At 51.3% G+C, this 16,404-nt stretch overlaps 1 protein-coding gene across 5 annotated transcripts in view; it reads left to right on the forward strand.

Annotated features, from left to right (window-relative positions):
- Positions 1 to 16,404, forward strand: part of WHRN (whirlin) — a 76,934-nt gene that overhangs the window by 43,809 nt on the left and 16,721 nt on the right. For 3 of the 5 annotated variants that reach the window (XM_053921355.1, XM_053921357.1, XM_053921367.1), the window contains 5 exons: positions 10,828 to 11,030; positions 11,496 to 11,606; positions 12,332 to 12,368; positions 13,555 to 13,767; positions 14,525 to 14,734. In XM_053921355.1, coding sequence (XP_053777330.1) covers positions 10,828 to 11,030; positions 11,496 to 11,606; positions 12,332 to 12,368; positions 13,555 to 13,767; positions 14,525 to 14,734 — 774 coding nt within the window. The remainder of the gene's footprint in view (positions 1 to 10,827; positions 11,031 to 11,495; positions 11,607 to 12,331; positions 12,369 to 13,554; positions 13,768 to 14,524; positions 14,735 to 16,404) is intronic. The other 2 variants (XM_024562463.3, XM_024562464.3) reach the window with 1 other exon arrangement.

Here is a 16,404-nt window from a genome sequence, read left to right on the forward strand (position 1 = left end):
GTCTCACAAGACAAAAGCAGATTCAGAATTGCCTCCCGCGTACCACTGTGAACAACAAACCTGCTAAGCTGAGTTTCTGATTTGTTTGTAGTTCGTTTTGTTTTTAAACTGAGAGTTTAGGGTCAAAATATTGTGTTACTTTGGTTATTTCTTTTTCCTCTTCAGTTTGGTTCTGTTATTCATTTGAAGAAGTCCATTTGTTTCTGCCGGCATTCAGTAGGGCTTCCCTTATCTTTATTGATTTAATTTTACTTTTTGAGTAACTAAAACATCACAATTATACAGAAAAGGTATAGTCAGAGTATCACTTCTCCCCCACACCCCTTCTCGTCAGTCCTACCCACTCCTTGCAGGTAACTAAGCAAACTAGTTCTTTTGTTTGTTTGTTTATTCCTGTTCTTTTTGCAAAAACAAGCAGGTACAAGTATACTTCCTCCTTTCTTATACAAAAGGCAGGAAGTATGCCATAGATTCTATTCTGCACTTTAATTTTTACAATTGAATATCCTGGCAGTCACTTCACGTCAGTGCGCAGAAATCTTCGTCCTTCTTTCCCGCTACGTGGCACTCCCCGTGTGGCTCGACCTCCCCTCATTCAGCCGCTCTCCCCTGTGGGCATTTAGGTTGTTTTCCTCGTTTTCCAATTAACTCACCAGACTGCCTGAGTAACTGATGCAGATGTGTTGTCTTACTTGTGGATGTGTATCTTCAGGGCACTTTCTAGAAGTGTGGTTTCTGGGTCAGAGGGTAATACACCCAGTTGGCTCCCAGCTCCGCTCCATGAGTGCTGTTCCGTCCTGATCTCCCACCAGCCGTGCCCACGGCCTGCTGACGGCCACTGCCAAGGTTCCAGTCTGACAGGTGGGAAATAGTGTCTCGAAGTATCTTTATTCTGCAATTTTCTTAATAGGAATGAAGTTGAACATCTTTTCTTAACGTTTAAGGACTGTTCTTTGTGTCTTTTTTGGTAACTTGTTCATGTCTTGTTCATTAGCCTTTTGCTATTAGAATTTGGGATTTTTCCCCTAAAATTTAAGAATTCTTTATCTGTTAGGGCTCCTCAGCTTCTTATCTGTGATTATAAATTACAAATGTTTTCTCTTCCATTATCATTCCCTTTTGCTTATAGAGGTTTTTTTTCTTTTTAGTGCAAATTTTTTTTATTGTTATCTAGTTTAATTATCAATTCTTTCTTTTGGTGAATCTGGATTCTCCTTGGAAAACCTTTCCCTATGCCCAGGATACAGAGAATTTTTTCCTTTTAATTCTTGTAAATACATTTTCCCCCTTTTAGATCTCTGATTTGTTTAGCACTTATTCTTGTGTAGAATATGAGATGCAGATCCAATTTTGTCTCTTTCCAAATGGCTACATAGTTACCCCAGTGCAGCATATTAAAAAGGCCATCTTTGCCACAGTGGCTTGTGATGCCACCTTCCTCAGGCGCTCCATTTCTGTGTATCTGTCCTGGGGTCTATTTCTAGTCTGTTCCTCTGTCTGTCTGTCTGTCTGCTCAGGAGTCCGTGCCACACCGTGGAATCACAGAAATTTTACAGTAGATTTTAGCATCTGGTAGCTCGTCTCACAGCTCTTCTCGATCTGGGTTTTCATAGCCAGTCTGACATTCTGATTTTTTAATTAAAAAACTATCATTTAAAAAATGAATAGATTCATTTTGAGAGCAGTTTTAGGCTAACAGAAAGATTGAGCAGAGAGTACAGAGTTCCCATGTACCTCCTCTACTCCCACCCTTCCCACTTTCAGGGTCCCCTATATGAACATTTTGCATTAATGTGGTATATCTGGTACAATGACAAGCCAATATTGATACATGATTATTAACGAAGTCCATAGTCTACATTAGGTTCTCTCTTGGTGGAGTGCACTCTATGGGTTTTGACAAGTGCATAATGTCATGTGTCCACCATTACAGTTTCATACAGAATAGTTTCACTGCCCTAAACGTCCCCTGTGCTCCACCTGTTCCTACCTCCCTCCTCCCAGAACCCTGGCAACCAGAGGTCGTTTTACTGTCTCCATAGCTGTGCCTTCTCCCGAATGTCGTGTAACTGGAATCATGACTGTGTAGCCTTGCACACTGGCCCCTTTCACCTAATAACAGGCGCTTAAGGCTCCTCCACGCACAGTTTTATTTTTTCACGTGAACTTTTATATCAGCTTATTTAACAAAAGCTTGTTGGTGTTTTTATTGGGGTAATATTACATTTTCAACTAACAGACAACTCTGAATCCTTTTCAAGAACAGGATTTTTTGTTGTTGTTCATTTTTTTCTCCTCGTCGAGTCCATTTTGAGTGTTTAAAGTTTGTATCACATCGGTGCTGCACATTGAAGTTCATTACTGTCTCTTCTATTGCCCCTTCCATTGTGTCTTCTGACTGATCACTGTGTATAAGACGGCTGTAGACTTGAACTTGAGAACGCTGGTGCTTGCAGTTATATGGAGCAGGTGAGAGAGTTGGGTTCCAGGCCAGCTTTGCCCCAATGGACTGACAGGCCTTGGGCCATGATATCTCCCTTCGACTCCTCACCCCTCTTTTTTTTTTCCTTCCAAAATGAGAGGCTGGATAAATGTGCACCATTTTCCAGAGTGTTATTCTAGCCAAAACAAAATTGTGATTTTTGTTTTCACCTCTTTGCCCCCCATTTGATTGAAAAAGTTGAGTGTCCTTTTCCTGCTGCCTTGCACAGAGCCGGGCTACGTGTGCACAGAGCCGGGCTACGCGTGCCCAGCCCCCTGCATGCCCCGGCCGTGGGAAACTAAACCCTCACATGCGTGGAAATGTCTCCTGCCTGTCTGCAGAAACCGGAAGGGGACTGGCTTGCTTCATTTAACCGTTCATTTAACCATTTCTTCACGTGCTCACTGATTCTGTCAGGCGTTTCTTGGGTGCCTCCCACGTGCTGTGCAAGGAGGATGCAGCACATGGGCCCCGGGCTCAATGCTCACAGCCCCGCATGACCTTACGCCATGATGAGGACTGTGGGGTGTGCTTCAGGGTGCTCTGGGGTGAGGCCTGGGAATACCTACCTCGGAAAGGGTGGTCAGAGAAGACCTCTTGGAGGAGGCGTCATTTGAGCTGAGATCTGAAGGTCGAATAGGAGTTATCCAGGTAAGGAATGGAAGGAAAAATCTCTGGGGCAGAGCTACAGCATATGCACAGGCCTTGAGGTTAGAAAGGGCTTCATCCGTTCTAGAGCTGAGCGATGACCAGTGTGGATAGATTGGAAAAAGCTGTGGGAGGGAAGTGTGAGATGCATTCTCATGCTAAGCCCCTCCTAGGCTAGGTGAAGAGCTTAGACGTTGGTGGGGAGTTTTAGGAAGGTATGACAATGTCAGATTTGTAGTCAAATCAATCAAATGGATCCCTTTGCTATACAGGGAGGGCAATTAGTCACGGTTCTCCAGAGAAGCAGAATAGATAGAAATATAAGAAATTTATTGTAGGAGTTAATTCATGTGATTCTAGAGACTGAGAAATCATATTATCTGCCATCTGCAAGCTGGAGAACCAGCAAAGCTATGGTGTAGTTCAGTCCAAATCCAAAAGCCTCAGAACCAGGGGAGCCAATTATAAAAGTTCAAGTCCGAAGGCCCAATAATCAGGGGCCAGTGGTGTGAACCTTAGGGTCCTGAGGCCCGAAAACGAGGAGTGCCGACGTCCAGAGGCAGATGACGAAGGATGTCTCAGCTCCAGCGGAGTGGACTCTCCTTTCCTCTCTGCCTTTTGTTCAGTTCCAGCCCCCAGGGGACTGGATGATGCCTGTCCACATTGGTGAGGGCGACCTTCTTCACTCAGTCCACCAATCTAAATGCTAATATCTTCCAGAGACACCCTCAGAGGTACATCCAGAACTAATGATTTCACAGGTACTGGGCATCCCTGAGTCCAGCCTCAGAGACACATAAAATTAACCATCAGAGGAGGCCATTGGAGGGGCGGTGAGGGTGGAAGCAAGGAGGCCATGATGGTGGTCCTGATGAGAGGCCATGGTGGCTGGGGTCAGAGTGGACTAGTGGAGACAGGGGGGAGTGACTAGATTAGAGATCCTTTGGAGGGGAAGGTAGCATTCGGTGGGCTTGATGGTGGGCCCAGTAGATTTGGGGCTTTGGGTGTTGAGCACTGAGATCGGGGACCCTGGAGGAGCAGAGTTTGGAGGAGGGACAGGAGGAGGCCAGGCCTTGGATCTGAGGCACCCGCTCAGTATGGCAGCAACAAGCCTCATGTGGCGATCGAAGTGCAGCTAATGTGACCACGGAAATGAATTTTTAATTTAATTTAATGTAAATTAAATGTAAATAGCAGTGGGTCCTGTATCAGACAGCACAGATACAGAATGTTCTTTTGACAGAGCTGGTTTAGAGTGACTTTGAGTCATCTGCTCGGGCAGTTGTAGTCTGGGGCTCCGGAGGGCAGCTGGGCTAGATTCCAATCCTACTTTGCTACTTACTTGCTTGCTAGGTGTCCTTGGGGACATGACTGCACCTCTCTGAACTTCTCTACCCTCACCTAGAAAAGAGGACACCACTCCATGCCTTGTGTGGTGCCTGTTAAGTTTAAAGTGAAATTGTACAGGGTCACTGACCTTGGGAGGCACTCAGGGGAGTGGGGAGCTGTTATTCCTCCTGGGCTTGACCTTTGTAATTTCTCTGACGTGTTTACTTGGAAGCTGGAATCTCTGGTGTGAAGAACTCACGATTGGCTTCTCTGCCCTAGCTCTCACCTTGACTTGACCTTGAGCAAGTCATTTCCCTCTCTGGGCCTCAGCTTTCCTTTGATGACGTGGGGTTGGTGCAGGCCTTCATTGAGGGCTGCCCATGTCCCGAAGAGAGAGTAAGCAAGTACCAGTGACCCCCACTGTGTGCTGGTGTCCGCAGGGACCCAAAGGCAGCAGGGAGTCACTGTGGGAGCTGGCGAGCATCGGTGCTGCCATTTCCGCCAGGGCTTTCTGGTTGGGTTCTGCCAGGTGAGGGCGCTAAACCACAGAGGGCTGTGCGAAGGGCTCGCCCAGGCCCTGCTGTTACCCCTTCCTCGCTTAGGGAACCTTCTTAGCTTTTACCTTAATCCTTGAAAAAAAAAAAAAAATAAGGGCAAGATTTACTACCTTCTAAACTGTGGGGAAAAGCGAATGTCTCATTAAAACTGCATTGCTCCCTTGTACGCCCAACCACCCACCAACAAAAAAGGCCCATTGAAGTTTCCTACCTGACGTGCACGACTGTTAAAGATTTATAATTGCAATAAAACTCTTTAATAATATTTGAATTTCCATTGCGTTAATGCTGCGATCAGCGGGGTCCTGATTTGAAGCCATGAAGTCCATTTCAATCAGCCCTGGGGAGGAGGTGGAGGTGGCCCTGAACCTGCCCCCCACAGGCCCAGCTGCGCGCCCTGAGAGGACCGCTCCTGTCACCCACTCAGCCCATGGTGGCGTGGTCTACAGACTTCTCCCCCGCAACCCTCTCCAAACCCCTCCCCACTCCCCCACCTCCCCCGCCCCCGACCTCTGGCGAGGGAGCTCAAGCTGCTGCCATCCTGCAGCAGGTTCTTTCGGCTCATTTGTTTCCAGTTCTCTTCACCAAACATGAATAGAGCGCCTACTGCATGCATGGCAGGAACCCCGAGTTGCTGAGAGGCTGCATAAGAGATGGAGGAAGGATAGGCTGGTTTTTCTGAAGGGGGGGGGCTGATACTGGTCTGATCAGCAGCTTTGCGGGATGGCAGACCGGAGGCCAAATCCCAGCGCTTATCACTTTGCCTCCTGCCCTGGGGTCCTCATCTGTAAAGTGGGGTAACTGTACCTGCCTCCTGGGCGTGGTCAACACGTGTGGATCTGTTGATGCTGAAGGCAGGGCCCAGGAGAAGGCGGGAAAGGTGGGGCAGGGTGGCTTTGAGAGACTCAGGAGGCAGAAGGTTTGGTTGGTGAGTGACTGAGGGGTCACTTCAGGGACACACGTGGTGTTTCAAAAATGCGCTAATATTTATTGAACGCTTTTGGTACTCTAGATATGGTTTTATCTGCTTTATAGGTGGCCCGTTCAATAAATATTGAATCCTTACTGTGTGCCAGGTACTGTTTTAGGTACTGGGGATACAGTGGAGAGTTAACTAACTCCTCTAATCCTGAGTGAGACCTATGAGGTAGGCGCTGATGCGGTCCCCATTTTCCAGAGAAGGTAAATGAGGCACAGAGAGGTTAAGGAAATTACCCAAGGCCACACAGCTAGTACGTGGCAGAGTCTGGGTTTGGACCCAGAGGACAGACTCCTGGGTCTGTGCTCACAACCACACACCGGATGGCCTCTCACTTCTCTGAGTCACGATTGGTGGTCTCATTCCCATGTTTGGAGGGAAGGAAGGCTTAGAGCGGTCACATTAGTTTCCCTGGGTCTCGGGGAGGTGCAGGGTGGGGGGCTCACTCCAAGCCTCCCCAGCACTTTCCGCTGCTCCACGGGCCTCCTCACTGCTCCCACTCTACCGTGGCCCCCGAGCAAGTGGATGCCTGCTTCTTGTGCTCAGCCAGTTTCAGGGGACATCGGTGTCCTGTCCTTGTTGAAGTCCCAACATACTCTCCTCAGAGCGTCCCGCATCTGAGCCTGTCACTCGATGGGCTGTGGATGATGGAGGAGTCTCTCCTCTGCCTTGGAATGAAGGGCATTCCCATGGTCCACCCTCCATCCCTCCATCACTGGTGATAAATAGGATGCCTGGCGACAAATAAAATAAAGCCACCTTTATTCGTTTATCCTTCAGTGTCCTCCCCATCGGTGCCCCGATGGCAGGCTGAGCGTTATTGGACACTCGATCACTCTTTGCACCTGTCTTTCCTTTCTCCAGGGGGTCGTGTCCTGATGAGTTCTGGGCGGTGGGAGTGTTTTCTTGGCTAGTTAGCCCGAGGGACTGGGCTTCCTGGGCCTCGGTCTCCCCACTAGCAGGCCTGGCAGTCGCAGCATCTTTGCCTCTTTACTTTTTGCCTCATTGACCCGCATTGTCCGACTCAACGCTGGCTTCAGTGGGTAAGAAAGCACAACATTTCAGTGAATCAATGCATAGAGCTCTTAATTTTTCGGGGCGGGGGGACAGGGGTCAGGTTAAGATCGTTAAACAAACCACATCCCAGTTCACATCGCACAAACCAAAGGAAAAGGGGAAGCGGATGGAAGTGAGACTGGAGAGAGGAAGGACGATCTTTCTCCTGTCCCTTCACCAGTTTCTGAAGCCTCCTGCGTGCCAGGCATGGGCTGGGAGAAGGGTGGCACAGAGCGGTAGGAAGGATGCAGAAAGCTGGGCTCAGACGCTGGCTCATTGCCCGCTTCCTGCGTGACCAGTGACCTTGAGCAAATCAGTTGGCATCTCAACCTGTCCCCTCCTTTTGGAAGGGAAGTGAATTGCTATTGAAAAGTTATTGAAAGATCCTCTCCCATGGGGTCAGGCTCTGCGCCGAGCAGTCCATCTGATTCTCACAGCCACCCCGGACTGCTGGTGGCGTCACGCCCACTTGACACATGGGAACACTGAGGCTGCAGAGGGCTGCTGGGGGCCCCTGAGGCCGGCCCCATCTAGAGCTGCACTTCTAAAACAGGCCCTGGAGGAAGAAGAAAGACAGGAGAGGGTTGGAAAGAGATGGAGAGGATGGGCTCTCGCACCCCCATTCAGTTGGGGTTTCCCGAGTGTGACTCCTATTTTGTGCCTGTCCCCCCGGGGGGGGGGGGTCACACGTGATCCCTTCCCATGCTGCCTCTCCCAAATCTGTATTTATTTAATAGGCACGAGGGAGAAATGTGACTAGCACAGCAAGCCTGTGATTTCCATACTAATCACAGATACTAATGCTTAGGAGGAGGCAGAAGTAAGTAGTGTGCTGGGTATTCACGGACTGCCTACATGACAGGTGCCAGGCTCAGGGCGAGGGACAATAATGGAAGTTCAGTAACCATGGCATGAAATCAGCCCCTACCCCAAGAACCATTGGCACAGCAGTTACTGACACCTCCACCCCAGCGTTGCCAGATTCAGCTAATAAAAATGCAGGACACCCATTTAAATTTGAGTTCCAGATAAATAGCAAATACTTTTTTTTAGCATACATATGTCCCATAAATTATTTGGGACACTACCCCCACCGTTTTTCCAGTCTCGCTGTGGAGGGCCAGGTAGATGCTTATGGAATTGAATCATCCTTTCCTTTATTCCACTGCCACCCATCCCTTCCCGGGCCTGGACCTGCAGGGCGAGGCTTGCACACCAAAAGCTTCCCTGCCTCTCAGATGCTATTTCCTGTCATTAAACTCTGGGATTAAATCACATGTGGGGGGAAGATTATAGGGGATTCCCTTTGCTCCACAAAAGCCAAAGCTGTCGAGAGGGATACTCAGGAAAACAGAGCACTTCTGCCTACAAAGAGCGTGGCCTGGGATCTGGTTGTGGGGAGCAGCTGGACAGAGGGGACAGGTGGAGCCTCTGCTGCTCAGGAAGGAGGGAAGGCGCAGCTGGTGGCCAGTGGAGAGAGAAGCTGGGAGGGGGTTGCTGTGGGAAGTGGCAAAATCCATGCCTCCGTGCATGAGCACTTCTTGAGCACTTGCTGAGTGCCAAGCCTTTTCCAAGGAGTCCAGCTGGGGCTGCCTAGTTCTCAGGGACCAGTAGTTCTCAGCTAGGGAGCTCCGTGAGGCAGGAGAGAGAATGGTGATATTGTTGGTGGCAGGGGAAGCAGAAGCTGATTTCTGTAGAGAATTGGAGGACAATCCTGGGCCCACACCCCCTTTTTACACGCAAGGAATCTGAGGCACAAAAGCTACTGGGGGTTCCCGTGAGTTCACACAGCATGGAAGTAGTGGCGTCATGATTTGAAACCTGGCCTGATGGTCTTTGAAACCCTTAACCATAGTGCTTTGCTGCCCCCTGGGATGTGGCGGGAGGTTGAAGGTTTTTAAGCAAGGAGGGATGGCGTGAGAGTAAAAAGCCCAGGAAAAATGAACCTGGTGTGAGGCCTGAGGCCAGTTTGGATGTCGAAGGCTGGAGGAGGGACGCTGGCTCAGGGACCCAGGTGTGAGGGCACAGGGACCCAGGGGACCCAGGCTAGGGGGAAGAAGGGTGGAGGGAGGTGAAGATTGGGTGAGACTTCCTGAAGGATCTACTGGGGGGGCGCGACTTGGTCATGGAGGTGGGTGTTCAGACCTGGGCTCAGTGGGCAGGGCTGGGGAGTGCTGGCAGGTCGGGGGCTTTGGACATGCTGGATTTGAAGGGACGCATGCATGTGTCCCCAGGCAGAGCTCCTGACGGCAGTGCAGCAGGAGAAAGCCTTGGGGCCAGCCTGACCTGGGTCTGCATGCTCGCTGTCCTCTCCACTAGCTCTGGGACCACACACTGTTTACTTAACCTCTCTGAGCCTCCGTTTTTTCCCCAGGGAGATGCAGAGCAATGGGACCTACTCTTCAGGATGTTGAGGAGGTTAAATAAGAGAAAATATGTAAAGGGACAGAGCAGGTGCCTAGTGCACAGCATCTGGTAAAAAGCGGTTTGAAATTTGGGGCTTCAGGCTGGTGTATTGGACTGGTCCCCCCTGGGCTGTGGCAGACGTGGTCCTAGAGCTAAGAATGGAGGGGAATGGGTGTCTGATTTCTTATTCATTTGATGGATTTTTGTTGAGTCTCTTATTGAACTCCCCCTGCGAGATGGGCCCTGGGGGTACAGCGTGGAGAGGCTGATGGGGATGGGGCAGTCTGAATTTGTACCCAGTCTCTCCTGGAAACTCCTCAGCTGCAGCAGAGGTGTTAAAGAAAGACAGGAAACTGGAACCCAGGGTTTCAGTTCTCAGCCTCGTCATCACATCTTCCTTTCTCTTCTCTTTCTTCCAAATCCCCATTTCGCTCACCTTTTCTAAATCTGGCTTTGAAAAATGCTGGAAAATCCCCCTGGGGCTGATCATGTGCCATCAGCAGGCTAGGAAGCTAGGGAGAAGGAGAAGCACCCATGAACAACCAATGCTGAGGCTGTCCTTCAGGACCACAGTGGGGGTGACCCTGGGCAGCCCTGCCTGGCATGGACCGCAGCACCCCCACCTACGACAGACCCTCCGAGTTTAAACGAGCAGTAGGTCTTTCATACGCGCCCATCTCCCACTCGTTTCTTCCCAGCAACCTCTATTCTTTATGTTGCAAGTTTATTTTTATTGGAAGGCTAGGGTTTTTTTTTTTTCCATTTTGTATCCTTTCATTAAAAAATGTGTTTTTACATTACAAAATAAAACTCCCTGCTTGTTGTAAGTGTTCAAGCAGTATGTTATTGCTTTAACGGGAGGCTGGTTTTCTCATTTACTGCTTGTTTCCTCGAGTAAATTAAAATGGTGTTTACATCTTAAGGTACTGGTAATGTAAGAATGCATGCTTGAGGTAAAAATCTCAACAATAGAGAAGCATAGAAGGAAATAATGGAAATACGCCTTCACGCCTTTTGCTTCTGCCCTAGTTCCACCCCTACCCTGGCCTCTGGCCTCTGAGATGACTTGTTTTCTGGAAAAGGGGACCCTTGGGGTCTTGGTTGTAGACTCAGTCCTCAAACCATTGCTGGGTTAAGAGGAGGTGGCCCTTTGCAGTGATGGGAGCATGGGCTCAGGGTCAGAACTGGAAGGTTGTCTCTGCCACCAACTTGCTGAGCATCCCTCAGGCATCTGCGTAACCTCTCTGAGCCTCGGTGACCTCTGCAGCAGGCTGGCCAGGAGAACTGGGATCAGGGCTCTGAAGCCCCCGGCACGAATCGGTGTCCTGCAAACACCCCAGATGACTGCTGTCGTGTTGTGGTCTCGGCAGGTTGGGGACCAGATTCTGGAGGTGAACGGGCGGAGCTTTCTCAACATCCTGCACGACGAGGCGGTCAGGCTGCTCAAGTCATCCCAGCACCTCATCCTGACCGTGAAGGATGTCGGGAGGCTGCCCCACGCCTGCACTACCGTGGACGAGACAAAGTGGATTGCCAGTTCCCGGATTGGGGACACCGCCACGAACACAGCAGGGTCAGGTCACACTACCTACTCTGAGTCTCAGGACCCCAGGGCTGTTTGTGGAAGCCACTGTGTCCCCCTCCCATCCCTTCGCCACCTCCTGACCTATCAAGATTGCACCAGTTCCCAGAGCCTGGGGTCGCAGCACCAGGGTTCCTTTCATTTCTGTGCATGACCTTGGGCCTATCCCTTCTCTCCTGGCACCGTTTCCCATGGAAAGCTGAACTGTGTGATCCAACTCTCTTGTTATTTATTTGCCTCTGGCAAGTCATTTATTTTGGGGCCCTTAGTTGCTTTGTCTGAAAAGTGAGTCATAAACCCTGCCCCTCTCCCTGATCTGTGAATGGGAATCTCATAAGTTACCGAGAGGAAAGGGTTTTGGAAGTCTCAAAATGAGACTTAGTTGCTAGATGGCTGAATAGTTGCTAATAATGTGTCACCTTTGGATTCCTTTTTTTTTTTTAATTCTCACCCAAGGATACACTTACTGATTTTAGAGCAAGAGGAAGGGGCACAGGGAGAGAGAGAGAAACATCGATTGGTTGCCTCCCTTATGCACCCTGACCAGGGATGGACCTGGCAACTTTGGTATGTGTCCTGACCAGGGATCGAACCTGCAACCTTTTGGTGTGCAGGGCAACACTTCAAACAACTGAGCCACCCAGCCAGGGCTCACCTTTGGGTTTCTATCGGAAGCCTCATGCTGGGCGGTGCCCCTCCCAGGCCAAGTATACCCCAGAGCATCTCTCTCTTCCTTCTCTCCTTTTTAACCTGCACAGTGTCATAAATGTTTTAAATTAGTTGCCAACATTTTAAAAGATCCCAGCTTTCCCATTTTTTTTTTTTTTAAACTGGATTTCTGGCTGCTTCTTAAAAATCAGGAAATCTGGCACCTCGAGCCCTTTTTTTTTTTTTTTTCATGAAAATGTGCCGAACACCAAGCTGCACCCAAGAGCTGTGTCTCCAGTGCTCCCGTTCACCCTGCTCTCCTCCCGAGGACTGTCCTGACTTCGAGGCCGCGGGTCACCCCTTATTCTCTCCTGTCCTTGTGTTACCTGCCGACCCCTGGAGGGTGGGAAACAACTCAGGAATCTGCCGTGCCCTGTTTTAGAATTGCTGTCCGCGTGGGTTGACTGGGAGGCCGGGAGCCGCCCATCTGTGCAGGGGTTCACATTCCCTTAAGTAGCCCAGTGGAGTAGAGGCCACAGTTCTCTCAAAACTTTGCCCCTCCTGCTGCGTATGTCCCCTTTCCCTGCCCATGCCCATCTGAACTGCGCAGACGTGCAGCTGAACATGCTTGTCTTTCCTGATAGGTTTCCTGGGGATCTCACCACAGAAGGGACAGACAAGGTAGGGTGCTCTCCGTCCACAGGCATCCTTGGCTGCTTCTTGGCCCCCATAGGGGGAGCTCTGGACCTGGTGTGCGTGTGAATGACCCACATAAATGATCTCATTCATTTGGGCAGCCTGCTGACTGCTGACTGTCTGTCCATCTCCCATCCCACACATGTCTATGAGTGCCACCAGGTTGTGGGCACCACCCAACACCATCCCGGTCACTGGGGTTAACTGCAGTGAACGGAACAGATTGGGTTCCTGCCCTCACGGAGGCCACCCCCAGTGAAGGAGACATACATAAAAACAAAACAAACTAAACACATATCCAATCACCAAAGTCGTTCACCGCCATGAAGACAAGGTGCTCAGTGGCATGAGAGAATAACAGATGAGGCGCCTAATTTAGAAAACAGGGCGAAGGCTGTCTGAAGCATGACATGGTGTTTGGGCTGGGAACCAAGTGTTAGACAGAAGTCAGCGAGACCCAAGTCTGGCACTGGAGCCGGAGGGGGCTGTGCCAGAGCCCGGGGGCAGGCCGAGTGTGGGGCTTGTCGGAAGAAGGGAGAGTCTGCGGGAGTGCGGTGAGCCAGGGGGACTCGGGACCAGGATGACAGCAGGTGGGATGGCCAGATCACACAGGGTTTTGTGGGCCACGTAAAAGGCTTGGTTTCTCACCTAAAATGATGGGATGCCCTCAAAGAGCTTACGCAGGGAGCAAAAGGAGAAGATCTGTGATTTTCCAGGATCATTTCAGCAACTGCATGTAGGTCACAGGGAGAGGCTGAGGGGAGACCGATGGCGTCTGAGACACAGCTAATTCTGGGAAAGGCAGGGGCGGGAGGGGGTGCAGTGTGTGTGTGCCCATCTCAGCTATATTTTGGAAATCAACTTACTGTTACCCCCAGCTTACTAAGGGAGATACTCAAACCTAGAGAATAAAATGGGAACCCTAATAAACGTGGCTCCTCTCTGAATGGTCACGAGGATCTGAGGAAATAACACACAGTAAAAGTGCCATGTAAGCCATTAAACACTCGCAACTGCGCGAGGCCACATTCGCTCAGAACGTATGGGGAATGTGGCCCGCAGGGTTGCCGGCAGGGCCGAGACCACAGCAGGGTCTCCTCCCTCGGCCGTCTGGGCACTGGCGTGGCCTGGCCTCTGGGCTGCAGAGCAGCTCTGTCTTCCTGTCTTTCAGCTGGGGTTTTACAAGGGGCCGGCCGGCTCCCAGGTGACTCTGAGCAGCCTGGGGAACCAGACTCGAGTGCTGCTGGAGGAGCAGGCGCGGCACCTGCTGAATGAGCAGGAGCGCGCCACCATGGCCTACTACCTGGAGGAGTACCGCGGCGGCAGCGTCTCCGTGGACGCCCTTGTCATGGCCCTGTTCGAACTTCTCAACACTCACGCCAAGGTGACCTGCACCCCTCCCTGGGCAAGGGACAGGCCGGCGGGGCGCTGGCAGGGCCTGTCTGCAGCTCTCAAGGGCTCTGCATCCCTCCTTGCTCCCCTCTGTCCCTACTTCTTTACCAGGAATCCACAAGGAGTCAGGTCTAAACTGAGCCCTGAGCAAAGACTGGTGACCAAGACAACCCTCTGCCCCTGGGAGCCCACAGAGTCCTGGGGAGACAGTCAATTCAAGTCTTCTGTGATCAGGGCCCTAACTAACACGGTGGCTTTAATGCTGACTGCACACTGAGAATCCTTGGGATTGCTCTTGAAAAGCAGTGCCTGGGCCCCACACTGGCCCAGTTCACTCTGCACGTCTGTGGGTGGGCATAGGCCACCGGCAGTTTTTACAAGCCGCCAGGTGGCTGCCGTGCTACCCCACACAAAGGAAGAAGTGATGGAATCTAGTGGGAGCTGTTACATTTGGGAAGACTTCACAGAGGAAATGCAATGTGGGAAGAAGTGGGGGAAAGGGGCTCCTGGGGTCTCCAGGCAGTTGCAGTCATTCACGCTAAGATGCCAGGCAGGTGGAGTGGATGATGCTGACCCAGCATCCAGGCCAGGGTGTTTGGACTTTCTCCTGAGGGCAGTGGGGAGCCCCTGAGGGTTAAGAAGGGGAGGCCAGTGGTCGAGTTTTCATGCAGGTCATTTGGGGTAGGAGAGGGCTGTCCCAGCTGCTGGTAGGGCTCCCTGCTGAGTGCCCCACTTGTCCCTGCCTCCAGTTCTCGCTGCTCTCTGAAGTGAGAGGCACCATTGCCCCCCAAGACCTGGGCCGCTTCGATCACCTGGTGCTGAAGCGGGAGATTGAGTCAATGAAGGCACGGCAGCCCCCTGGCCCTGGGACCGGTGACACCCACTCCATGGTCTCCTACAGTGACACGGGCTCATCCACAGGCAGCCATGGCACCTCCACCACCGTCAGCTCAGCCAGGGTGAGTGTTCCTGCCCCATCCCTGGCACCATGGCCGGCGGGGAAGTAAAGATACAGTAGGCCCTTCATATCCACGGGTTTCACATCCACGGATTCAACCACCCATGGACTGAAAATAATTCGGAAACATAAACCCTAGAAAGCTCCAAAAAGCAGAACTTGAGTCTGCCGTGCGTCGAGCACTACGCTGAACTCACGTGAATGAAGTGCCACTTGGCGAACTCTGCTGTAGCCAAACGCAAATACAGGTCACATGCAAGTACTAGTCCCTTTCATGTACGGGACTTGAGCACCCGAGGGTTGTGGTACACATGTGAGGTGCTGAAACCAGCCCCCCATGGATGTCGAAGGGTGACTGTACCGGCTTTGGAGTGACACCCATCCGGGTCCAAATCCTAGCACTTCCCAACTGTGTGCCTGCTTTTCTGAGCCTCAGTTTCTTTTTTTTTTTTAATTGTTCTTTTTTTGTGTAATTGTTCTGTTTAATTTCTAGGAAGCTGATGGGTTTTCCTTTGTACTCTTTTTCTGTTCTTTATTTTTTTTTTCCTCTTCTCTCTCTCAGTTTCTTTACCTGTAATAGTTGAGTGCCTGCTGCATACCATGGGCACTAGGAGAAAACAGATGTGGCCCTGGCTGATGGGGCTCACGGTCCGGGGGCTCTGGTTGGGGGAGAAAGGCAAAAATCACAGGCAGTGAGACAAATAGAACCAAGAGTGTTAACCCGTGGGAGGCTGCCATGAGAAGCTGAGCAGTGCGTTCATGGTGGAGGTCCTGGCGATTTGGGTCTTCCCCAAGACATGCCCTCTTGTCCTGGAGCCCCACCCCTAGCCTAGTTTGCCCTACACTCTCCACACCCCCCGAAAAGTATCTGGTCCGTCTCAGCGCATGATTCTGCCCCCTGGATGCTCAGAGGCAAGTTAATCCCAGGAAGTCTTGCAAGGAAGGGGCAGAGGAAATGACCTGCTGGTGGTGATGGGGAAAAAACTGTTATTACCCTCCATGTCAGTGGTGGGGAGGGATGGCTGGGGGGGTCAGGAGATCTGACTGGGCTCCACTCTCCTCTCCTGTCTGGAGGATTCCTCACCACCCTCCTGGAAAGGGAGAGGACAGTTGAGTTTCCTAAGCACTCTTGCTCCCAGACCCCAAAATGGGAGTTCTCACAGGCAGAGTCTCAGTGAGACCTGGTACAGCTGGTTGTCCTGACGGAGAAGCCTCCAAATGTCTCCCATCTTCACCCCACCCCGGGCGCCCTCCGCATGCTCAGCCAGGGCTCCGTCTCTCGGACTCTGAGCTCTTCTGCCACCACAGTGCTTGGGGCTCCTGGAAACCCAGGTCTTTTATGACCAAGTCTTCTGAACGGGGTCCGCCTTCTTCAGGCTCTGCCTTTCACGAGCAGGTATGACCTCAGATAAGTCACCTCTCACGCCTCAGTTTTTACATCTGCCAAATGGGAATGACGACCCCAGCCCACCTTCTGGAAAGTCCCAGGGTTGCCTCAAGGTGAACGACCATCTCCTGAAAGCCGTTCTCCAGGACAAGTGTCATTTCTGCAGAGCAGTGAGGACCCTGGTTTCCTTCACGGAGGCAGTCAGAGGGAAGCAGTGCTGGCTGTAGCAATAGGGCCTCCCCCCCACCGCCCCATCCCTTCATTATCTCTGCCCAAAGCACTCA

Source organism: Desmodus rotundus, chromosome 1, assembly GCF_022682495.2.
Source record: "Desmodus rotundus isolate HL8 chromosome 1, HLdesRot8A.1, whole genome shotgun sequence".
NCBI classification, from domain to species: Eukaryota; Metazoa; Chordata; class Mammalia; order Chiroptera; family Phyllostomidae; genus Desmodus; species Desmodus rotundus.